At 33.3% G+C, this 25,225-nt stretch overlaps 4 protein-coding genes across 5 annotated transcripts; 3 read left to right on the top strand and 1 right to left on the bottom strand.

The window, feature by feature from the left end:
• The first annotated feature begins 683 nt into the window (after positions 1-683).
• LOC144834936 (peroxisome assembly protein 10-B-like) lies at positions 684-5,868 on the top strand. The gene is made up of 8 exons (XM_078689927.1): positions 684-775; positions 1,434-1,555; positions 2,152-2,232; positions 3,104-3,180; positions 3,356-3,613; positions 4,246-4,406; positions 4,865-4,997; positions 5,202-5,868. Exons 2-8 carry the CDS (start codon positions 1,444-1,446, stop codon positions 5,268-5,270), a joined length of 891 nt encoding a protein of 296 aa, XP_078546053.1. The 5' UTR covers positions 684-775; positions 1,434-1,443; the 3' UTR covers positions 5,271-5,868.
• Positions 5,869-6,084: 216 nt separating this feature from the next.
• LOC144834933 (uncharacterized) lies at positions 6,085-15,621 on the bottom strand. Of its 2 annotated transcripts, none has more exons than XM_078689925.1 (21): positions 15,555-15,621; positions 14,617-14,854; positions 14,110-14,281; positions 13,721-13,827; positions 12,947-13,135; positions 12,395-12,558; positions 11,895-12,054; positions 11,535-11,725; positions 11,259-11,415; positions 10,827-10,996; positions 10,561-10,702; positions 10,305-10,450; positions 9,911-10,067; positions 9,710-9,825; positions 9,471-9,619; positions 9,199-9,361; positions 8,832-8,986; positions 8,179-8,305; positions 7,461-7,658; positions 6,995-7,179; positions 6,085-6,504 (listed from the first exon to the last, which is right to left on the bottom strand). In XM_078689925.1, the coding sequence occupies exons 2-21, from the start codon at positions 14,822-14,824 to the stop codon at positions 6,474-6,476; spliced, it is 3,087 nt and encodes a 1,028-aa protein (XP_078546051.1). In that variant the 5' UTR covers positions 14,825-14,854; positions 15,555-15,621; the 3' UTR covers positions 6,085-6,473. The 2 variants fall into 2 exon arrangements, with proteins under 2 accessions (XP_078546051.1, XP_078546050.1); XM_078689924.1 differs by having other exon boundaries at positions 14,617-14,920; positions 15,555-15,596.
• On the top strand, positions 15,305-17,481 carry LOC144835695 (E3 ubiquitin-protein ligase MIB2-like). The gene is made up of 4 exons (XM_078690758.1): positions 15,305-15,396; positions 16,518-16,710; positions 16,884-16,991; positions 17,270-17,481. Exons 2-4 carry the CDS (start codon positions 16,605-16,607, stop codon positions 17,479-17,481), a joined length of 426 nt encoding a protein of 141 aa, XP_078546884.1. The 5' UTR covers positions 15,305-15,396; positions 16,518-16,604.
• A 24-nt stretch (positions 17,482-17,505) lies between these two features.
• LOC144834934 (E3 ubiquitin-protein ligase MIB1-like) lies at positions 17,506-23,100 on the top strand. The gene is made up of 13 exons (XM_078689926.1): positions 17,506-17,585; positions 17,877-17,983; positions 18,176-18,370; positions 19,015-19,136; positions 19,427-19,553; positions 19,749-19,936; positions 20,063-20,211; positions 20,548-20,710; positions 20,843-20,997; positions 21,317-21,446; positions 21,698-21,910; positions 22,057-22,238; positions 22,362-23,100. Exons 1-13 carry the CDS (start codon positions 17,524-17,526, stop codon positions 22,393-22,395), a joined length of 1,827 nt encoding a protein of 608 aa, XP_078546052.1. The 5' UTR covers positions 17,506-17,523; the 3' UTR covers positions 22,396-23,100.
• Positions 23,101-25,225: the final 2,125 nt, after the last annotated feature.

Genomic DNA, 25,225 nt, shown 5'->3' with positions numbered 1-25,225 from the left:
ATTAAGTTCGAAGTGTCCAGCGAGTTCACCGGTGATACGCGCTCCAAGCAGTCGCTGATTCTTTCTTTAAAAGCACGTCTTGTTTTGTAAATCTCATTACTTTGTTTTCCGTATTTTTTAGATGACGTAAATTAAGGCCCAACATCACATCACTAATTTTTTTGTATTAAAAAAAAATAGGATCATTGGTATAGATATCTGAATCTCATTTTCATGATATATTTTGAAACTGTATGAGGAGAAGGCCTACCTAAAGCTCTACGCTCAGCCTCAAACACGGGGTGGGGGTGGGGGATGACAATTAAAGTAATACCTATAGTGTTCGCTTATCGTAGTATCGGAGTAATGTAACCACCATTATTATACTGGGATGAAAGAAAGATACAAATAGTAACATTTAGTTAATAATATTTTTAAACAACATTTATAAATAGCCTTATAAAAAAATATAGCCTACAGTATCAATTTTGTATAGAGCATAGTGACTGTGCAATATTGTATTGAGTGACTAGTTTAGCAGTTGTTTGGGTTTTAGATAACTAGATTTTAAAGAATATTTAAATTAAACTAGTAAAAAGTAAATTCAGAAAGACTAAAAGTTGGAGTTGCCCTCATCCACCCGAAATCACTGAATTGGATTTAAAAAGTTAGATGGGCTATGAACTCCAGAGGGCGTAAATATAGCGATAAATTTGGCAGCATGGCGCTAGCTTAGTCAGCCCGAAGTATCTCTAACACCCCATAATAATATGTTAGAAATCGACTAAAAATATAGGTAGGCCTAAACTATACAATAATGCATTAACAAACATAATGTGTTTATAGCTTACGTATTTAACAAAAGTACTGCTATGGTTAAGGCCTAGGCTAGGCATACTAGCTAGCTAGGCTAAGTATGCCCCTTCCAGAGCAGACTGTGTAGATAGGCTATGCATGGCTGTGGTAGTAAGAGAAAGAGGTGTGTACACAAATATGGCGCGCCAAAGATGTATTAAAAGTGTAAAGCAGGTTACGTTTAAATGTCTGTTTGAAATTTGAACACAAAATTAAATAATTGAATCAAATACAATGGAATGTATCATCGAAGGAAAACAATATTAGGCCTATTTTTAATACACAGATTACAGAAAACAAATTTGATTTATATTTTGCAGACGAATACTTCAATATGTTAATTAAATTGTTCTAGCCTCAAATGTTTGAATTGTAGTTTGGTAACAGAATGTTCATTCCTATCTCGTGTGGGAACATTGCAAAGGGCCCATTTCATGTACTACTATTGTTTGTTAATGGCCTGTTGTCGTGAACAAAATTCTTTTTTTTTATTTAAAAATGTACAATTGTAATGTATGGACGATATTTTATTGAGCTAAAGTATCTAATGTTTGCTGAAAAACTACTAATTAATTCTAAATGATTCCTCATAAAATTAGGTGTGTAAAAATGGTATTACACAAAGCTGGGCAGGCTGAACTGATTCGTTCCAATCAGAAGGATGTTTATTATTCCCACCAAGTTTATAAAAAGCTCTCTGAATTATGGCATATGTTTGCAGGTAGGGTATCACTTGATCATCTCTGGTGCAGATTGTATTTGTATTTGTATTCATATATACTGAAGTTGAAATGTAAAAATCTATCAATTATTATTTTTATTATTATTATTATTATTATTAGCTAATGATACACTACTGTATTCCATCCAATAATAAAGATTTAGCCTGTAAAAAAACAATAATAATAATATTTGCATATACAGTAACTGTATCTTATTTAAAAACTGCTGGCTGGCTAAAAAGAAATCACATATCTTTAATTATTATTAATATTTAAAAACGACTTGCCAGCAGACATCATTTTTGATAGAGACAATAAATAGGAATAAATAGCAAAAAGTGTCAAGTACTGTACATGGTATTAAACTGAGAGTATTGGTCTTTGACTTTCATTTCATGCATTATTGTATATAAATGATATTTTTTTAATATTTATGTAAAATTTAGATTTGTCATCAGTTTGTTTGTAATTTAAATGATGTAGAAAGAAGGAAAGTTAGTAGATGAATTATTAGAGTCATAAACAGCAATTACATTTTTCATCCATTTCTTTAAATTGAGTTTTTTTTTACATGATTAATTGGTTGTTATTAAAGGAGCAAGGTCTTGGATTGTGTGGCGAAAGGAAATTGATATCGTAGCTAATGTGGCCTACTTTAGTCTCACAACATTATCAGGTAAATCTTGACATTTAGTTTCTCAATCAAGAGTATATCTATGGAATGCCAATTATTAGTTTATGACATCTCTATTAAAAGAATAATTAATAATAATAGTATATCTGAAACGCCCCCAAAGGCCACCCATAAAGAAGGTTGTTCATTGCTGAGAATGTGTGGTAGTAGTTTACCAATTGTAATAGAACGGTTGTATTTCATTTGCTCAATATCTTAATCTCCTGATTTATTATAAAAATATTAAATTTTAAGCTGCATTAAATCACTGGGTAATAATTGTGCCATATACAGTAACTCTATATTAATTCTAAAACCACTTTACTTAATTTCATGACAAAATGATTCTAGTTTTACAGAAAATAAAAACTTTGGATTTAATTTTTATGTGCAGAGATCATCATCAGATCAAGTTATTCTTATGTTCTTATTGTATAAAATATGTCCTATCAAAAGTTATTACTAAAACTATTTGTAAACCATGTCCTAACGTATCAAAATTACTTTATAAACACTTTGTGTAAAGTATGCCTATCAACATTACTAGACTTTTAAAGACTAAAATGTTTGTAGTTTAAGCACTTGTATATGTATATATAAATATATACTACTACCACCCTTGTATATGTATATATAAATATATACTACTACTACCCATTCTGAAATAAGTAGATAGTAATAAGTTAGCTTAGTTTTTCATATCAAAAGGCTTGTACTATAAATAGCGTATACATTATGCCCTATCCAAAATTATAAAGAAAATAACTAAAATTACCTTAAAGAAAAAAAAATTCCAAACTAGTTAAAAAAGAAATTCTGACATCTTTCTAAAAAATAATATTACTGTAATAATATCAATACTGTTGTTAATCAGGTCTGCAAAGTTTAGGAGAAGAATATGTCAATGTTGTGCAAGTAAAGACTACTGAACGAAAGATACCATCACATAATGTAAGTTTGAAGGTTATGGGTTTTGTATATCAAAATTAATTTTAAATAAAAAAGATTTATCAAATTACTAATATTGCTGTATGGTGTGAACAATTAATGATAAATTTTATAACACTAGGATAAAGACTTTATCCAGTTTTTATACTTACAGTACTTTACCTTTCTTTGATAACAGCAAAGATTCACTCTTGTGTTGCTGTATTCGCTAGGCCCATACCTCACAGATAAATGGTTAGTATCTCTGGAAAGGCGGCTGCAGCAACAAGAGCAGGAGGAGGCGTCAGGTCATTTGTCAGCTCATAAGAAAAATGCATTGCAATATTTATCAGTGCTTCGGAGTATAATTAGATATGTCTCTAGGGCACATTTAGCATGGTTTTATCTAGATGGAACATTTTACCATATAGCTAAACGAATAGCTGGTATTCAATATGTAAGTACAACACAATTATTATATTCATTAAATCAGATGCATGTTAGCAAATTGCCAATATATATGCATAAAATAAAGGGTAATGAAAAATATGAAAACATGTACTGTACTGTATATCAATTATTGTGTTACTAGTTGTCCCAACAATTGGTTAAAAAAAATAGAAGAAATTGTTATCAAAAGTAAAAAATCATAATTTTATAATTAGATATACAGTAATTGAAAATTATATACTTTACATGTAAACAAAATAACTTATCCTTTTTTAGAATTATTAGTAAATACTTAATGTGCTGGTTGTGGTTATAAATGTTGTTGAATTTGATTAAGTTCAGTAGGAATGTTCTTAACTACCTGGGTAATAAATCATTAATAAAACTTTGTTTAGATAGAAATCTAGAATTTAGATTCATTGAAGATTATCTAAACACAAAATAATAGAATATAATGAAATGTTGATTTATGTATACAATTCTTCATGCAAATCTAAATTATCTCTCTACAGACTACAATAACATGCCATAACTACACTATTTTGGGAATTTTCTCTGTTTTTTGAGTAAAGTAAATTAATTTAGCCTTTACTATCACATTTAGAAACGTTTGAGCATTATGAATTCATGTTATAATAGGTACTTGTACGGCAAGGTCAGGGGTCATCAGCATTAAAGGAAAGTTTTACCTTTTTGGGTTACATTGCATTAGCTCAGTTGATAGTTAGTGTTCTTTTGAAAAGTCAGTTTTTGTGGAACCAAGTTGAGCAAGATGATCATAATGAAATGCAAAGTTTAAAGTAAGTAAGCATTTGCTAAAATCTTAAAAACCAAGAAATATTTCATCACAAAATAATTATAAAAAAAATTGGATAATAAAAACAATAAAACAAAGCATTATTGATTGCCATATTTTATATCATGATTCAACTTTAGCCGGTCATTTACAATATTCCCTTAGGATAACATCACAGTGTATAAATCATAGATACATTGAATAATACCCCTGTGTGTTATCAACATAGCCAACATTAACACATATTGAGATACATGAAGGATAGATTCACTTCTTTAATATACTGTATAATCAATTCTTATTTCGACAAAATCACTCTAATAATAATCTGCAGGTTCAAAGGTCATACTAAAGAATGCCAACACCAACACTTTATTTTCTGCTACATTTTAGTTTCATGAATGAGTATACATCTTTCTAAACACAAGAATTTCAATTGCATATTTTATTTATCACTTTTAGTTACAATGTTACCAAGGAGAGTACTAATGCATCTCGCTGCGCACTTTGTCTTGAAGAGCGCCACCATCCTACAGCAACTCCCTGTGGTCACTTATTTTGTTGGAAATGTATTGTGGAGTGGTGTTCAACAAAGGTACAGTTTATTGTCAGACTGTAGTGTGAAAAGTAAAAATGTGGATACCATGAATTATTAAAAGTGTAAATTATGTAGCAACAATTTTCTCTGAAGAAAATCACAAATTGCTTTTTTTTTTAATGTATACCATATATCTATGCAAATTTTTGCAAAATTCATTAGTAAAAATAATAAAATAGATATTGTTTTAATCCTTTGCAGCCTGAGTGTCCTTTATGTAGAGATGAAGTTCAACAACAACAACTAGTTCTTTTACAAAATTATATTTAAATGTGCAAGATAAAATAGATGATGTTGATAAAGCATTACTTACATTGGACCTTGATTGGATAGTGTTTCTGTTGATGGAATCTGATTGGTTGAAGTATTATGGTTTCTGAAATGTGGTTGGCTAAAACATGGTTACTGACATTTTATTGGCTAAAACATGGTTACTGACATTTTATTGGCTAAAACATGGTTAGTGACATTTTATTGGCTAAAACATGGTTAGTGACATTTTATTGGCTAAAACATGGTTACTGACATTTTATTGGCTAAAACATGGTTAGTGACATTTTATTTAGAAGACGGCAAGCTATACAATCTGTTTATTTGTTAATTGCTTTTGGAATTCATAGACTGAACATGTGACTAAAGGACCAAGATTTGTTTGCTATTGAGCTAAATGCTACCCACCGTACACCGGACATTTTCAATAACAATACAAACCTAAGCTGTAACTCCAACATAGGCATATTAGATCATTAATCTTTTACAAAATAACCATGATGCTGGAATTGTGTACACATGTTTTATTCACGATTGATTCAACCTGCTCCTCTATTAAACATTTTGTCTTCAGTATTAGAGTACAATTACTTACTACAATGTATTTTTTTTTTTTATCCATCCAGCAATTGCTGATCATTAGGGACCCTCAGAGGTTCACAATACAAACATATACACAAGATGCTCTACCTAAACAAAGTCTTATTACATGTCTTTGGGAGTGGAGTTGTAATTTGGTCCTTGACATGTGACGGGACTTGAACCCAGGACCCTTGGAGTGGCAGCCAAGCATCATAACCACCAAGCCACAACTCCACTCCTTTTATAGTATGAATAGTTATTAAAACATATTTAACTATTATTATCTGATATATTTCATTAGTTTAATCTCCATCTGAATGATATTATTTTATGTGTATATACATATATATGTTTCATGTTGCCTATTGATTTATATATTTTCATTTAGTTAATGTTCTGTTTATTTCCATATAAACAATTATTGTAAACAAGTTTTGCTGTATTGTTCCATTATTGAATAAAATAATATTGTTACTGAACTTGTTTGTACTGTACTACTTTATACAACTACCATCACAATAAAGTAAAACAAACTTGTAAATAAAAACAACTCTTAATATTTAGGCCGTTATTTGTGAAGAACAACAAACTATAGTGAAACACACTGCATACTGTGTCTACTTAAAATACATTCAAGCCGCCATCACGAAGCCTGTTGATAAAAAGAAATTAAACACATTATAACGTTCACACTTTGTAGATGTTTGATAATTATAAACGCATAAAACTTGTTCATTTTAAAACAAATCAAAAATAAATATACCAGTGTATATAAATTATAATGAATATTACAATTATATGGCCAATGGAAACACATGCAAGGATTAAAAGATCGTCCTGAATATATTGCGTATTGTAATACAGTATATATAAGTTTCAAATTAAAGAAACATGCATTCAAGTACGAATTTTTTTTTTAAAGCTGAAACTTTGTTATTATAAAAGACCAATATTCAATCAGTCGGTCAGGATACAATGTTTTCATTTCATTTATTTCGTCATAAAAGAACAAATAAATAACAAAACAAAAGAAAAAACTTCAAAATCCAAATGACTGGATAACCAAAACGCGAAATAAATCACTGTCAAGTGGCTCACCAAAATGAAAAGACATATGCAATGTTATTGAGAGTGATACCTACTTTCTGCTCTGCTGAATTGCAATCAGTTTTTTACGCTTCAACATGTTATCAACAAGGTCTATTGGTCGTTTTCCTTTGTTGTTCTTGATGGATAAATCTGCACCGTTTAACACAAGAAAAGATGCAATAGCGAAGCCTTTACTATCGTCACCTGCCCCTACATTAGCACCCGCTAGTAATCCAAGCTATGAAATCAAGTTAATGTGAATATACTAATACAACAAGATGATTTAAATTTGAACTTGGTGAATTTAGACATTTCTTTCCTATAAAACAATTAAATACTTGGATGGTAAAAGTTACATTAACAGTTTCGTGAACAACTGAACTAATGAGGTAACTTTACCATCAAGTATTTACTAATAAAATATTTGTATTTATTTTACTGTGGGTATGATTGAGATTGAAAGAGGACATCAGTCCTAAATTCGTAAGTTCTACACATACTAACATAAAGTAAACTTACTAGTTGCAATTCAGGTGGTAGTGATACCCTACTTATCATCAAAGCAATATGTAGACATGTATCACCGTCATTGTCTCGAATGTTCATGTTTGCACCTCCTTTAACTAGAACTTCGATCACTGTGTTGTTTCCTTTGGTTACTGCATGGTGCAATGGTGTTGAACCACTCTTATCCTGAATGTTTTTATTACACATTGGCTATTGGTCAGATTGAAAATGAAGTTTTAAATAATGGTATCGAGTCAAAGGGTCGAGCGGTTAAGGCAAGGCAGAGGCGTCGTTTACGATACATATAATAGAGCCAACAATATCAGGATAAGATCGAGCTTTATTCGCTCCTAAAACAAGTTTTCTCGGATAAGAAAAGCCGTTAGTCCAGTATACAGTTTACCAGTGTGCACTTTATAAAACCCAGTTAATCATTCGAGATTATGTGTAGTGGGTTAGTGACTGCGGTCAACTGGTCCACAACAACAAGTGCACATGTGTCATTACCACCTATCTGATAGGACAATGATTAATCTAAATTCACTATTGCTAATCCTTGGCCATACTTACAGATTTAAAATAAAATAAAAGTATATATTAAAAATTATCGAAATGATTCATATGTAGTCTACAACGGTGTTCTTGGGTTGTTGTAGTAAAATAATTAGGGTTGGGAATATAGCTAATCATACATTCTACCAATAATATTTTCTTGAAAGAGCTGTCTTACCAGAGAGATGAAATATTTAACAGCAGCATGACTATCGTACCTCGCAGCAACGTGCAATGGTGTCAGTCCATCAGTTGCCTTTGTATTTGTCAGTCCTGGCTTTTTCTCAACTATTTTCTTAATTGACCTATGATTAAATTAGTACAAGTACTTAATGTCTTGTGCTTTGCGCTCTATTCTAGATAAAAACAAATGTGATTTAATTTGTTTTATCTAGAAGATTGTAGTAGTTGTATTTGAGTATTGTATTTTTAAATACAAATGTTTGTATTTGTTCCCTAAGATGTTTTACTATAATATGGAGTTTTTCTAAAGCAGTATGTACTAACTTTTAAGAATATGTTCATAAGAATATATTTATGTATAGTATTTATATAATAATAGCTGTGAGTGACATCACAGTGTATTTGTATAGGGTGTATTTATGCCTTATGTATACAATCAAAATTGCATATCGAAGCGAAAACAAAATTTAATACGCCATCGTCACAAACCAGAGTTCCGTCGAGGTGAATTTCCCGACTGTGTGCCAGTTGAGCATCGGCTATTGGCACATTTCAGACCTCTTTGAACTATATCGTAACATTTAAAGAATAGAATGTTAAAGCAGTGGATGGTAACTAGTATTAGTTTGAACATCATTGTGAACTTACATGACATCTCCGTGTGCTGCTGCCGAGTGGATGACTAGTATGCCTTTGTTGTTACAAATAAGCATATCGATACGAGGATTGTTAACCAGTATTGCGGTAACATTACTATGTTTTTGAGATACAGCATCATGAAGTGCTGTGTCTCCATCATTATCCTATTAAACAAAATAAATTGCGAACATGGAAAAATGAATTCATCAAATTGATAAGAACATTTTTTGGTACAGTAGAAAAGAAAAAAGACGTCCGTGTAACAATTGAAAACTGTTGTATTTTCGTATCTTTTGGTACTTAAAGATACAAATATATTTACCAAACCAAAACAATTGTAAGAAATGTAAATGAAATGAAATTTCTTTCCCGTTACCTTTATGTTGGGATCACAATTGAAACGCGTTGCCATCAGAACTGTAACGCATTTGTCAAAACCTTTTCTTGATGCTAAATGCAGACACGTGCTTCCATTGTTACTGCGAACATTTACATTGCAACTTTTAGAAAGGAGAAACTCGATGATATGAGGATGATTCCTGCAATTTAAAGTCTCAAGTCAATATAAAATATAGAAAACTTTATATAATACAAACCCACCCTATATTTTAAAAATCGTTCTTTTACATAATGAAACGAAGAACTCACTCATTGACAGCAAAGAATATAGCAGTCCATCCATCTTTGTCTATTTTTTCGATGTTTGCGCCTCCTTGCAGAAGACGGTCGGCAATATCTTTGTGACCTCTACCAGCTGCTGCCATCAATGCTGTGACGTTCTGGTGCATTGTATCCACCTATATAACATGCAATATTGTATTATTTCACATCGTCTGGTAATTTTCAAATTGACAAAGTATATATTGATACAAAAATTTAAAGATTACCGAAGAAGGATTGCGTCTGATGCATTGATCAACTGTAGAAAGGTCGCCGTTTGCAGCGGCAGCAACAATCAGTGATACTGATGACTGGCCGATTAACAACCGAAGAAGTTCTCCCTCTATTCACGAAAAGAAATATTGGTTTATGAATAGTTTTATTAGTAGCATATGCTATAAAAAAAAATCGTTGTCTGCAGGACTCACCTAGACTACTACGACCTGTATAAGATGATGTACCATCTCCACGTGAGACCAGCTCCAGACAAGCAGGGTTAAAGTAGAAATGAAGGCCTGTTGGAAATCCAACATGCACATCCCCATCACTGTCAACTTCCTTTACATTTCCAGTTTCCCCAATAGTCTGAAGATAACAAATGATAAGTCGATTTAAATAACATTGCTCCTGTCAATTTCCTTAAAGTAAGTTCATTATGTTTTGTGTACTATACCATCACCCACAAAAAGTTACATTTAACTGTAACGAAAAACCTATGAATTGAAATTCAGTCTTTAAATTTTAACAAATTATAAAGTAGCGTCCATAAATGATTCATATTATGTATAAAATACAAATCAATAGCTACTTTAATTTGTTTACCTGTGTCAATGCAAGAACGAATCCTCCATGACCTGATTGAAGTTTCATCAAAGAGTCCATACTCAAACTTGATTTAACTCGGACAACGTCTCCTCTTCGTATCGGTCCATCGTCCGTCTTTGTATCCGTTGTTGAAGATAAGGAGCCTGTGGTTATAAGTTATAGCATTATCTTTAAAACTTTGGCGAAGTACAGTACGTAGTTTTAAAGAAAATCAAATTTTATTTTTTATTTTGTGAGGAAATAAAATGCTTACCATAAAGTTTTTTTGATCGTGGACCTTGTTCAATTAGACCAATGCAAGCTGGGTTAAACTTGAATGACCTCCCTCCAAGTGACACAGTTACAGCTTTTGTATCGTCGTCCACGCCTAGAACAGTCCCTGTTTTACCACACACCTTGAATTGAATTATCACAGTTTGTAAATTGTAGGTACATTTGTCTTAACTATGTCGCTGTTGTTTTGCTTATTTTTCTTTTGAATAGTTCAATTATAATAAGTTCTAGATCATTAAGACTTACCAACTTCATATCTGCATCAAATTCAGTGTAATCTTTCTGCATTTCACGCATTTGGTATTCTTCTATCTTTCTCACACGAACTTTATCTCCCGATGCGAATTTTGTTGTCTTGATTACCGGTGAATTACACTGTTCAATTGGTTTTTCTTTTTGAGATTGACTCGGATAGGCTGTGTAGAATAATAGTATGTTTACGTAAGGACCAAGGTAACTGAAACTGTCAGTCAAGTCAATCAGTCTAATTTTGGTTTGTCAAAATAGAATTTTAAAATAATTATTGTAATTGTATAATTAAATTTATATGTATACTCCTCTATGTTCTTGTTTTTTAAGTAGATTAGTAGACATTAGTAGGCCTAATGTATCTAGTGGTTTTACACAACCATAAGTAATAAAACTATAATGCGCATTTATAATCGACAATAAACTCACTAGTCTGAACAAAATCATCTGTTTCATCTGTTTTATTTGTTTTATTTACAAGCTCCAGGCACGCGGGATTGAGGTTCCACTCAGTCGAATCCTTGAATAGTACATTTAGTACACGACCGCCTTTTATCGCTTGTACCGTACCGGTTTTACATCTGACCTATGGAAATTAAGTGGCCAAATGAATGTTAACATTTAGTTAGCATGTAAAAATTCGCAGTAATGATCTTTGCATAGACATTCAATGACCCGCATTTTGAACTAGGCCTAGACATTTACCTCGAGCATTTTGTCAACAAAACCACCAAATCCTTCTTGAAGTTTTTCAAAATCACTTTTGTCTATCCATTTTAAACGCACTTCATCACCAACCTTGTAAGATATTTTAGATCGGGGCATGGATTGTTGTGGCATGGATTGTTGTGGCTTGCTGTGTGTATCTTGTCCCGTTGGTTTTGGAGTGGTGCTTTCTAGAAATGAAATAAAAAATGTTACAATTTAACTCCTAAAGGAAGAGTGAAAACAACTCTTTCTAAACCAAGTAATTGAGGGCATTTTAGGAAGTTGCTCGGGCTGATAATACTCTTATTCGAAACTTCTGGAAGAAGTCAAACACACTTTTTCAATGTTGCTTTTTACCATTTGATATTTTCTTTAGGAAATCATCATCCTCTGTTTTAGTGACTTTTTCCAAGAGTTTTGGATTGATTGTATAAACTTGACCGTCTAATTTTATTCTCGGGTACACTTCACCCTTATGTGTCAGTATCGTTTCCACTGTACCAGTTTTACCAACAACCTGCAAGCATTCATTAAGAACTATTGTTAGGTATTTGATTTAATTCAACGTTTTTTCTTTTCAGTATAAGGAAGATTGCTGCTAATAATCTTAGATTTTTCCTCAATTATTATGGTTACTTTTTATGATAATTCATCTAGAGGTGCGTGAAATCATAGTATGTATTACCATATTAAGTTTAACGTATGTTTCTACCTTAGATTTTCCTCAAGTCTGTTATGTAGTTTTTTGTTGTCTTTTCACGAGTAGTATGCGTATGGCCATGTGTGCCAACATAATTATATATTTACCAATATTAAGTCGAAATGCAGTCTAGAACCTGTTCTAGTACCTACTGTACCTTTGCTAGGTCATCTGAAAATCCTCCATAGTCTGACTGCATCATTCTAAATAGATCTATGCTGACTTTCTTTACAATAACTTGGTCCCCCTCAAGTAGTTCAGCAGACTTAGTCTGTGCTGCTGCTGCCTCGGATGTCTTTACATCTTTGTTTTCGCGCGGTTCTAATATTTGGAAAGTAAAAGGAATAGTATTAGTTCTGTTCTCAATTACAAAATCAGAATAAATTTCTGTATTCTGTATAGGGCTGGAACATGATAACATAATATAATAATATAATAATAATAATAAGTAATAACATCAGCTGAAAGTAAATCTCATTACTCGCATTGTATATTTTTTATACAGTAGTATTTCAGCTTTCTAAAAAGGCCTCTTTTTTTTGTAGTCTACAAACATCTTTGTGCAGGAGGTAAAAATAAATCAATCAACTTTCTTTATCATAGATGAGCCAATATCAAACTATTTCACACATAGGCATGGCATTGCCAATGTGTGAAATTCTGATTTCTAAAAAAATAAAAGTACTTTATATGATGTGTTGTTACATACTGACGTAAGCAAGATGGTCTCGGTAATATGTATCTCCTTTTCTCTCTTTGACAAATTTCAGGTCAACAGCACCGTCATAGCCAACACGGTAGCCTTTAATACTGCCATTCTTCCATTCAACTCTGGCACCGCTTCTCCAAGATGTTTTGTTCCAATTGGCAATCAATTTTACAACACCAGTGTCACCACCTGAAATAAAACCATTTCAAATATCGTTCCAATGTCATGTAAGGTTTTCTTGTCATCGATATCTACCCCCATCAATAATAATGTACAGATGAAATAAGTCGCAATGTTTGCGCATGCTTTGTACGCCAGTCGGTATACAAATAAATAGGCCTATAAGTACCACTCCAACGTATCTCTATTTTGTTTTCACATTCTCGCTACGTATACGAATCAAAGGTCTGTAATTAATGCCGTTGCCTCATCATAAACCTGGCGATAAAAATTTGTTGGCAGTTAACTAGACACGCATATATCAGCTTCCTAAACAAATATTCTTTTGTCAACAATATTTATTTAACTAATCAATTTCTAAGTAAAATATCAACGAGAAAGATAATACATTTAATAATGCAATATATACAGACCACATAAATGATAATGCAGCACAATGTAAGCACATAGTATCATACATTATGAATTATAAATATTTAAAGAATAAATAACGTATAAACATAATCAATCAATAATCGCGATAGTAAGCTAGACATGACTTCGATGTTATGATGTTATGGCGAAATAGACAAAAAACGTTAGGTGTAAACCTACCATCCTGATCACCCCATTTCCAATGTTTTCCTCGAGTAACTTCTGCACCCGCACAAATGCCCCAAGCCTGCAACACCACTGATCCGTGTCGTTTACCAACAAAGACTCTAAAAGTAAATAAAGCATAATGTTTTCCGCATTCCAGATTGTGGATTTTAACGCACTAATAATCACTAATAATTTGAAATGAATCGGAATTTGGTGATCTAGTCTAGAATCTAGAAAAGTGGAATTACTAATTTCATTCTTCCGTGGTTTAAAACCTATTGACTTTTCTTATAGCTTGGAGACGCTTTATGTAGAATGCAGTTTCTGATCTATTTTGTGAAGAAAGCATAGATGAGTTCGTCCTTTTATCTAATAATACCGTAAAATCAAAGTCAAATAACCTTTGACCTCCATCATGGGTTATTCTGAGGAATTGATGATCCATGTCATGTTCTTGCTTCATGTAACAGAGATTACATAGATCGTAGTTTGAACAATCGTTGCATTTCCATCTTACACCAAGGAAAGCTTCCTTCCTGCAGACATCACAAGTCACATTTGCATGAGTAGCACCTACAACAAATAATAATAATAATTGTATTGCAATCTTCATAGTAGTTTATAATTGTTTTTATGAAATGCATTTTTTACTGTACATGTATTATATTGTCGAGGGCCCCATTGATCTTGCCACTTTGCTGGATGGGCTACCCTCATGAAACATGGTACAAGTAAGTGGTCCATTTAAGAACTGCTTATGTGTATATGGACCACCACATTTTGAATTAAAAAAAATAATACGAACATCTGAACAAGGGTTTCCATTTTTTTATCATTTTTTTCCATAAAAAGAATTGTCCATAATTACCCATCATACTGATGTCCAAAAACTATATGGTCTATCTTACCTGTTGGTGCGTTATCGTAGACCAGTAGCTCTCCTTTCTCTCCGATCTCACAAACCGTTTCATTTCCGTTATCCCACACCACGTAGGATTTTTCAGAGAACGTTGATTTGTCTTCTGGTTGGAAGATAGTTCCTAGGTGACCTTCACCTCCATCTAGTTGACCTTGCTTCCAAAAAGCACTGCGTACGACTCGAGTACCAGAACTCATTTCTCATCGAGTTTTACATTTACATCAATTCTACCAAGTATACAATGTTTTTATATTACCAGTCAGTTTGTAAAGTCCACTAAATATACCGATATACTAGAACAGAAATTAGTATTATGTATAGTAATAAAATCAACATGCATATTAATATTCACAATTAAACGGAGGGGCGCTGTAAGAAATAGCTATGCGATTGTATTGGCAGACTGTGAACTAACCTAACTAGATAGCATATCTAGACAAGTTGTGTCCTTTTACGTAAAAGTAGCATATTGTATCTATTTAACCGGAATTGTATATACATAAGTAATAATACTGCAGATTCCAAAACTAGATCTTGGGTTTTTACATGTTCGTATTGCTATACAATTTGATGCTAAAAATAGATCATGTAATGTTGCATACGATTATCTTAACAAAGAGACGGCGTAGGCTTGGCCTACACTAAGAATCGATTGCCTATTTAATGGTCTTATTCGCAGGTTTTATTAAATACAACCTCTAAATATATTCAAATGACGATAAGGCGAACCTATGGTTTTAATTGATTTTATTATGTAAATCATTATAAAGTGAGTGTCAGGTACGTAGGTTTCGACGGCATTAGTCGAGCATGCTTTGCGAAATTTAGATTTAACGCATGCATTGCATCTGAATAATTACTGCAAAACCAGTAAATTATCTATTGTTAGCAAATGAAAAATAATACATGCAAAACAACACAACTTACATATACGTATGCCTGTACAATGATAGTTACCTGTGTTGCTATTGCGTTACGTTATGAAAAATAAAATGTACCAGGAATAACCCAACGATGATGACGTCATGTTTTGTTATATTCACTGACGAAGTCTCCTTTGTGATTGGCCATGAACAGAACAACACTTTCAACGCAATACATCTCTTATTTTGGGGGTGCGTGAGTCCATTCTGGGAATATTAAGATCGATTACGGAGCTATTTTATACAAACATCAAGGTAACGTAGCATCATTATTTTCTTCTTTATTCAGCTTTGTACAGAACAATATCAACATGAACCTGTTGCTCTAGCCTAATTTAATGATCAGTAGATTTATACTAAATTGATAGAAAACAGAAAGAGTATTAATAGACTGGATTCCTACCAATAGTCTTATGGCTAAAAACTGCTTTTCCAACACTATTTATTGAAAACCTGCTGCTTGTATGTGCTAAGAATAGAGTTAATATTATTCCACCACCACCATTTCTTAATACATTAATTATATTTCATGTAAACATCTTTTTTTGATGGATTTATGAAAATTCTATGGAAGTCCAAACTCCAGTTTAAACACATACTCATCATGGGAACGTTTTAGATTGTCAATAACATATAGTGCCTCAGCCTTTAGTTTCATTTTATAAATGTAGTTATTGTTGAACCAGATGGAACTTTGTACAATACAGACCAACGATATGCTATCATTACCATTATCGCGAGTTTGCATTCATTGTATTACACTCAAGGAAACGGTGCGAAAATGATTGGTTTATTTGCTTAGAATATCGCAACAATAGACTATCAATAAACATGGATGCCGTCTGGAATTCCCCATTATATGTTTATGAGTTATAAATAACTATACCTATAGACGAATATGTATATTATAATCAATTCTACAATTCAGCTACACAGTGTCATTTATTATTGAAAGTATATCTTTTAGGAATAACTGCCAGACACTCATGCGTACTGTCTCATTCTGATCAGATCATTTTTGGTCGGACGTGTTTGTTGTAGTGTTTTTAAAATCATGAGCGGAATTCGTGTTGTACGGGGCCCTGATTGGAATTGGGGCGTGCAAGATGGCGGCGAGGGTCATGTGGGTACTATCGTTTTTCCAAAGGAGACAGACGAACGTAAGTCGGGTCTTATTTTTGTAATCACATTTTATCGATCCTGGATGAAGGTCTCGGGTTACAATACTTTATTGCATTGAACAATGTGTTTTGCTCGAGATATATGTAGAAATAATGTGGAGTAAAATCGCTGTCAATACATTTTATAAAGTTTACATAATTTTTAATGACAGTTAAATCGAACGCAACTTTCGTGAATTGGGATAAGGGGTTGCGTGCAAATTACCGTACGGGACATGGTCAGAAGTTTGATTTGTTGGTGTTTGATACTGCCCCGGCAGGTGAGTTATGTTATTTAATTATTTTAGTTTAAATATAATATTGACGATCGACTCGACATTGCAACAAACACTGACTACTGTACTTTCCGTTAACATCTGGAATGAAAAAAAAACTAATTAAACACTAGAACATAATAATTTAGTATTTAGCATGATTCTATTGTTAGAAATGTGATTTTTTTTTCGGAATATAGGCCTATGTTATTGTGACGGGCTATTTAACTGTTATGGGTCACCTTGATAAGTTTAATTCCTTTAACTGAATATGTATTAAACAGGAATCACACATAGCACTGTACAGTGTGATGGATGTCAGTGTGCTCCTCTTCGTGGTATGAGATGGAAATGTAATGACTGCAATAACTATGACCTGTGTAGCGCTTGCTACATGTCAGACAAGCACGATAAATCGCATACATTCATGCGTTTTGACGCACCGCATCTTGATTGGTATGTATACGACGAAAGCCGACTCTGTATTAAAGTATAGCATAGGCATACTGTGTGGTATGACCTGTTTAGTGCTTGCTACATGTCAGACAAGCACGATAAATCGCATACATTCATGCGTTTTGACGCACCGCATCTTGATTGGTATGTATATAGCGAATGCCGACTCTGTATCAAAGTATAGCTAAACCTAATGTGTGGTTAGCCCTATAGAGTAAAGATGCAACACAAAAACCGTGAAAAGTAACAGATACATTTAGAACACCACACTATAATTACTGAGTCTAACTTATTAGAAATAGGCATTATTTAATCGCAATGTAGTCGATCCACCATAGTCAATGTCAGATGAAATTATCATCACCTTGTAGGCCTACTGGTAAATGATTCCAGCGAATTTATTTTGGTTTAAATTATTATTTTGTTTGTTCACAGTGTTGCGGTCCCTAAACGTGTTGGTGCCGTTAAATGTCAAGCATGGGGTATATTCGAAGGAGCAACGGTTGTCAGGGGACCAGATTGGCAATATTCGGATCAAGATGGTAACGATAAGATACGAATAATCAAATAATAAAACAAAATGTCATTATTTTTCATTTAATACAAAATTCTGAAATTCTGTATCATTTTGATTTTTGAATGGATATATATATATCAATTTTCCTTTTTCAAATGTTGCATCAAATTTTAATAGGCTATATCATACAAAACAATTATACTCTAATATTTGTAAGGTGGAACAGGTCAAGTTGGTGAAGTCAAATCAATTATGGATTGGAAGGAAAACTCACCAAAAAGTGGGGCAAAAGTGGACTGGCCAAACGGTAAATCCAATAACTACCGTGTTGGATTTGGAGGAAAGGTAGACGTTGAGTACAGCATGGAGGCAAGTGGAGGATTCTTCTACAGAGATCACCTTCCAAAATTTGGTAATTCTACTTAATGTATTTACAACCAATGAATGGATCTGAAATTATTCCAGCTGAATAAGCATGTGAATGCTTAGTAATGATTGTTTCTTTCGTGCTGCCGTGGTTGGTTGGTTGATAGTGAATGCTTAGTATAATCATGGACCTTATAGGTCCATGGTATAACGATTGTTTCTTTTGTTCGTGCTAAGGTAAATCATGCTGCCGTGGTTGGTTGGTTGATTGTATTGTTTCCAAACTCTAAAAAAATAACACATCAGTAATTATTGTTTATGCTATATTTATTTTCTTCGAACCTGAAACCGGATGACCTTCCTATTTCCACTTTCTATTTCCAATTTATAAATTTACAGTATGGATAATCGCCAATAACATTACATAAGTACCTGCTCTATTTATCTTTACTAATAAATCAGACTATATTATAGGGTCCACTAATATATGTTTTGACGTAATGATATAAAATAAGCTCTGAGGCAATGCATTATGATATTAAATATTTCAAACTTTATTTGTTCATCTTCATTCCTAAGGATAATAAAAGCATTCGAAGTTTTAGTTTTATTTATCACATATTACGAATAGAGTACAGTAACAAAAAATAACTAATATATGATCTTTTGTATATTTCTTATCTTGTAAAGATATGAAGTACTACCGAGTCCTTTTCCCAATGGATGCTTCTGTGACAGTGAGGGATTTACCATTGGAGACACTGCGCAGACTCCAACAGGATCGGTGTGGCTGGCAAGACGCTATGATTTCGGTTAGTTTGTTGTTCTTTAAAAACTTATTCAAAGTACATTAACAAAAGTAAGCTTCTATGAAACATTTATTTTAAGATTCTAATGATCTTTTATGATGTAATATATATTTCTTAACCTTCAATGTGCTTCCTTTTCATATCTTAACTTATTGTTCGTTTATGAAAAATGTGGAATAGATAGGAATAATGTCCTGTTTTACAGTATATAGTGATTTTGTTTTCTTGCTTTATATTAGAACCCATTCATTGTATAATTATGCAAAAGATGTTTTCTTAACTATTTGACACAGACTGCAGGGAAAGACGGTACTGTTATAGCTGCTGCTAAAGACGGTGATATCAAAGTGAAAACTGAAGTTGGCACATGGTTTTACAACCCAATCTGCTTAGAACCGGCTGATGCTGGAGGTGACGATGGTAAGTCGTTGGCTGTTATTTCCTTGTGCGATTTGTGGTAAAACGACAACGAATGCCAATGATTGGGTTAAGACTTGCTTTACAGTCATCGATAGTGTGGAAAACACACTCCAAAAGCATTGTCTTAAGTATTTTCTTAACTTTATTAAGAATGGTTAGGCCTACTACAATAATATAAAATACATTGTTTCTTAGGTGAGCCTGATACTGGTGATCTTCTACGAGCTCTAGTGGGAATGGCATTAATTGAACGTTTGGGCCAAGATCTGCTAGGCGCACTCGATGGTGGGGTCCCAGACTCTGGACACGGAGCCATGATTAAAGCAGCTGCCGATGGTGATGCGGATGCTCTTAAACGCCTCATCGATTCTAATCCAACTTGGGTAAGTTGCCATGGAGGCAATTTGTCTTGTCCTACTGTAGCCTACTCTAAATGTTCTGTCTGAGGACTTTCAAATACAGTCTACCATCAAAAACGTATTACAATTCACCATTTAATTTAACTATAGGTTGATAAGAAGACAAAGGACATGACTGCATTACATGTAGCGGCTCATCAAGGACACTTGGATTGCATACGGACTTTGGTTAAGGCCAATGCCACATTGAATGTCCGTGACGACAATCAGCTCACACCTCTTCATTTCTCCATTATTGGGTTGGTATATTGTCAAGTTTGGCGCGGATCCTATGTCATTGATATTATATTTATAAATACACCATAGATAAATATTATTAATATTATAGCAATATCGAACATTCAGAATTGAAGTGTGTAAAGGTCATCACTTTGTATTTTATGGTGGTTAAAATACAGTGTTTCTAAAAGTGTTAGCAAAATTATATCATGCAAATATCTTGTACATTAGCCTATAAAAAGGTAATCTCCACTTTTGAAACCACGACTATAGAACTAAAACAGTTGCTATAACACTGACTCCATTGAATGGTTTGGACAAGATAATTATTCATGCTTACGTTTTCTCTACGGTAGAAATGAAGCCAATGCTACAGAATTACTACTAAGTAGTGGTAGCACCGTTGACGCTGCCGATAAAAATGGTCTAACGCCACTCCACTTGTGCGCGCTCCAAGGCAAAACAGAGTGCGCACGATTGTTACTTAGAGAAATGTTTTACTGCGACAGAAACGCTCAGGTAACTAAAAATAGTTTAACAAATTAATTTTGTATGTACATTTTGACTCGAGATGTACGTAGAATTCTTGAATTAGATCTATATACTTGTGTTCTTAAATTGTTAATAAGTTTTTGTTGTTCCTTTTTTTAGGATAAGGATGGCGACACACCACTGCACTGCGCTATACTTAAAGATGAAAAAAACATGATCAATATATTGGTTCATGACAGAAACACTGATTGTAAAATCCAAAACAACCGAGGGTTTAATGCACTTCAATGGGCCTCACTAAAAGATAATGTTCAGTAAGTAATCGTGGTAACGATGATGCCATAATGAAAATCTGATTATTTGCTAATTTTAACATGTTTGTATATGACGTTTGGTTTGGTGACAGTTGGAATTGTTCTTCTCATTTCAACCAGAACGTTTTTTAATCGTGTGATATTCTGACCTGCCTTAAAAACAATAGACTTTCTGTACCGTTAAATAATATTGTAAAATAGCATAGAAGAATGAGTTTTCTGTTTTTAGATTACAAATAATTAGCAGTTTACTCTCTGCATTTTTTTTACGAATATATTTCCCTTTTGTTGCGTGTAAATTAAATGTGTTTCATTTCAGTGCTGTCAGACGTATTTTGGACAAATGTCCTGACATTGCCAATTACAAGATGGACAGCGGGGGACACGCTGCCCTTCACATTGCAGCAATCAATGACCACACTAACATTGTTAAAGTTCTGATTCAGCAGGTACGCTTGCCTTTTCCCTACGCGAAGTTGGCTTTCATTGAAGATTAACAACAACGCATAAACAGCATTCATTCATTGCTACGTTTCACGGAAGACTGCGGCGTTAAATTCTTTGTTATTATTGTTTAACCATGGACCTATAAATTAAAGATCCAAAACAAAACGGTGCCGTTTCCGTTCCGGAGCCTTATTCTTGATTTCCTCTGATGCAAATGGTTGTAAAAGGGCCTATTATATTTGTCTTATTTCAGGGTAAAGCCGATGTTGATGTACAAAATGCTAAGAAGCGAACACCGCTCCATCTCGCTGTTGAAAAGGGGATGCTGACAATGATCGAATTACTGGTAAAAAGTGGTGCGAATGTGAACGCACAGGACGAAGAAGGAGATACAGCACTACACGAGTTACATATCAGAGCTTCTGGCAGACAGTTAATGGGAGGAGGCCTAGGCTTATTAGGGTTGGTAAGTGTCACACAATACACAAGGTAATGGAATCACGACATGTACTGAGAGTAACTGAAAAGTAGGGCCTTATTGATAATATTAGACATTGGCCACCGTGATGTTATTGTTCAATAGTTTATTTCATTAAATTGACTATTTTACAGCTTTTGAACGCGGCTGGTGGTGATGATGCTCTTGGCAAGGAAAAAGCTATTGCCATCGGTAAATATCTTATTGAAAATGGCGCTGATATTTATCTAAAGAATAAAAAGAATATGTCAATACTGGATTGCATAATTGACCGCCAAACCAAGGAAGCAGTTAAAGTTGCCTATGAAAACAGCAGGTTGGTTATTATCATTATGAGTTTAATTTGTCTGTTTCTTTTGATTCCATATTTTAAATACCGAATATTGGTAACCATGTGTTTTTCTTTATATAAATAACTTATTTTTATTTAATTCCTCAGAAAGCAAAAACCATCAAAATGTCTCGTTATGTAAAACAGCTCAGTTTCAGTTTACAAATACCATCATGAAGCAGAAGATCTTCACCCAAATGGAAATAAGTTTACATTTTTTTAAATTCTCGTACAAATTTGGTTAAATTTACTAACAGAGCCAAGCCTCCTGGCACTGCCGCAACATAAAGCAAATGAACAGTTACCTAGTGCTGACGTCACTAGTGTTGGATTATTTGCGAATAAATCGAGTGATTATTAGAGCAGCCAAGCAGTGCTTTTTGCTTTTATATTAGGATAATAATGTATATGTATATATTATATTGTTTAAAGGTTTATGGAATGTATTTCCTTGTCGAAACAGATGATACTGCAAACTTACCTTTACTAAGTGTATATATAATTGTTCGTAGTGAACTTAAAAGTATTTTAAGCGGTAAAGATCATGTTTAATGAATTTTAATTTGGATAGTACTCTCATCATGACACAAATAACATCATAATACATGACTAGATTATTTTATGACGTGTAGAAATAAAACTTTGAAAACTAATATAAAATATAGGAGTCAAAATCTTGAACCCGTTTGTTGCGAACTAATATTTTTAAATATATATTTTATGTCATTAGCAATATTTTATTTATTTTAATACATTTTTAACTGAGATATAAGGAATTTTAAATATGTATAACACTAGACACTACTATATAATCACTATTATCCAATAAAGGGTTAACAATAACTGATCATTGTTACGTTCGAGGAGTATAATAAATGACCTGTAGACCTACTGGGCTTTAAACAAATAATTCTTATACCAATACTTTCGTATAGGCCAGCTACTATTACATTTATTATTATACCAATACTTTCGTATAGGCCAGCTACTATTACATTTATTATTATACCAATACTTTCGTATAGGCCAGCTACTATTACATTTATTATTATACCAATACTTTCGTATAGGCCAGCTACTATTACATTTATTATTATACCAATACTTTCGTATAGGCCAGCTACTATTACATTTATTATTATACCAATACTTTCGTATAGGCCAGCTACTATTACATTTATTATTATACCAATACTTTCGTATAGGCCAGCTACTATTACATTTATTATTATACCAATACTTTCGTATAGGCCAGCTACTATTACATTTATTATTATACCAATACTTTCGTATAGGCCAGCAACTATTACATTTATTATTATACCAATACTTTCGTATAGGCCAGCTACTATTACATTTATTTTAATACAGTATACTGTACTGTTGAACATTTTGAAAAATAGAGCTGCTAGGTTTGCAGAAATGTATACTCGAATGTACTCAAAAATATTACATTTCCAATACCACCAGTGCAGAGTCTCGCTGCGCTCTTCTCTGGTATCACCAAGTGCGAGCCGGTGGGGCATGCAATTCATGTAGGCATAACGGTTCAACACAACAAGATTATAAAATATAAACAGCGTGAGCCATACACAAAGTCATGTTTTACAATTTATAATGACACTATAACGCGAGTGTTTTTTTAGGGCGCTAAACATAAAGTTTGTGAGATCGAATAAAAGTGGCATGGCTCCCTGCTTAAACTTAAGAATGATTAATACAATCAGTATGGTCATAAATGTGAGGTGAATTTCGTTGATGTTCTCTGAATGCTAATTAAATGTCTAATTTAATTAGCACTAACTAAGGGCGTTCTTAAATTTAGCACAGGAATGGTTACTTCAGAATTATGGATATTAATTCCTATGGGACAGGGAACACTAGCCCCAATGGCGACCGATGTTTTGAAATAATAATACTGTATATAAAAGCTCCAAGGTCAAGCCCCATGGCTACATACGTATCATAAATATATATTTTGTTTCCATGTAACAGATACACGCTACTGATTTAGCGATAAAGCGCAGAAATACAGGTGACGTTAAGTTAAAATAATACTAGAATCAAAACATTACAATAGGCCTACATGAGGCACCTTCTAATGTCAAAGATTAACCATGCAAAATTTACAGTGTGGCGTGTTGACCGCGAACGACAACCAGTCCCACTACACTTGCACAATCTTATTTGCATAACAACGCACGGCATACCAAGCTAACTAATGTTCTATTATTTGTTTTTGATACATTATAAAAAGGATTTCTTAATATTGAGGGCGCTAAACATAAAATTTACGAGATCGAATAAAGGTGGTACCGCAGAAGAAAAAAAAATGTGGTGTGCTCCCTTGCCTCTAGCACGGTAAGGCCCTCTCACAGCCTTGGGTACACATCAGATGCCGTGATGTTATCGCCTCATGATGTGTGGTGGAATGGGGGACGTTTAAATCTGTGAACCCCAAACACAGAAGCTCGCATAGCTTTAACTCTTTTCCACCGAGACCGGCATGGGGTTTGAACCCACGATAATCGTGTTCCACGACGCTCTACCAACTGAGCTATCCGGCCCTCTGATTCATAACCACGTAAAACTAATACTAGTTTTGTTCCCTCAAGATGACAGTCATGAATATGCATATTTATTACGTAACGATGACGTCATATAGGCACGTACAAATAGATTATTTGCATTTGTTCAATCGTGTACTTCTGTGGCGTAACCGGTAATGCTCTGTTTTGAGTACTCTCGGCTCTCTCTGGGGTACGGGTTCTAATCTCTACGGGTTTTTTTAAATATTTTTTTTGCCATATAAATATCGTTTTTCTTTTGAAAGAGAGATATTTAGAAGGTTAAGTTACTTTAATAAATAATAATAATGTAGAATTATATAAAAAAAACGATATTTATTTTGCAAAAAAAAACTGTAGAGATTTGAACCGTACCTCAGAGAGAGTCGAGAGTACTCAAAACAG

Source organism: Antedon bifida, chromosome 2 (assembly GCF_963402885.1).
Source record: "Antedon bifida chromosome 2, ecAntBifi1.1, whole genome shotgun sequence".
In the NCBI taxonomy this organism is placed as follows: domain Eukaryota; kingdom Metazoa; phylum Echinodermata; class Crinoidea; order Comatulida; family Antedonidae; genus Antedon; species Antedon bifida.
The sequence above is the reverse complement of the archived record's forward strand: the minus strand, read 5'-3'. Positions and strand labels throughout refer to the sequence as shown.

Bases quoted from the DNA above. Each gene is read 5' to 3' on its own strand.
- LOC144834936 (XM_078689927.1), top strand. From the start codon at position 1,444: ATGGTATTACACAAAGCTGGGCAGGCTGAACTGATTCGTTCCAATCAG. The intron at 1,556-2,151 runs GTAGGGTATCAC...TTGTTATTAAAG, and splicing joins ATTATGGCATATGTTTGCAG to GAGCAAGGTCTTGGATTGTG. The intron at 4,998-5,201 runs GTACAGTTTATT...AATCCTTTGCAG, and splicing joins TGGAGTGGTGTTCAACAAAG to CCTGAGTGTCCTTTATGTAG.
- LOC144834933 (XM_078689925.1), bottom strand. From the start codon at position 14,824: ATGAGTTCTGGTACTCGAGTCGTACGCAGTGCTTTTTGGAAGCAAGGT. The intron at 13,136-13,720 runs GTAGGTTTACAC...GTTTTATTTCAG, and splicing joins GAAATGGGGTGATCAGGATG to GTGGTGACACTGGTGTTGTA. The intron at 11,726-11,894 runs GTAAAAAGCAAC...TTTCATTTCTAG, and splicing joins CCTAAAGAAAATATCAAATG to AAAGCACCACTCCAAAACCA.
- LOC144835695 (XM_078690758.1), top strand. From the start codon at position 16,605: ATGAGCGGAATTCGTGTTGTACGGGGCCCTGATTGGAATTGGGGCGTG. The intron at 16,711-16,883 runs GTAAGTCGGGTC...TTTTAATGACAG, and splicing joins TCCAAAGGAGACAGACGAAC to TTAAATCGAACGCAACTTTC. The intron at 16,992-17,269 runs GTGAGTTATGTT...TGTATTAAACAG, and splicing joins GTTTGATACTGCCCCGGCAG to GAATCACACATAGCACTGTA.
- LOC144834934 (XM_078689926.1), top strand. From the start codon at position 17,524: ATGTCAGACAAGCACGATAAATCGCATACATTCATGCGTTTTGACGCA. The intron at 19,937-20,062 runs GTAAGTTGCCAT...ATTTAACTATAG, and splicing joins TCGATTCTAATCCAACTTGG to GTTGATAAGAAGACAAAGGA. The intron at 20,711-20,842 runs GTAACTAAAAAT...TCCTTTTTTTAG, and splicing joins ACTGCGACAGAAACGCTCAG to GATAAGGATGGCGACACACC.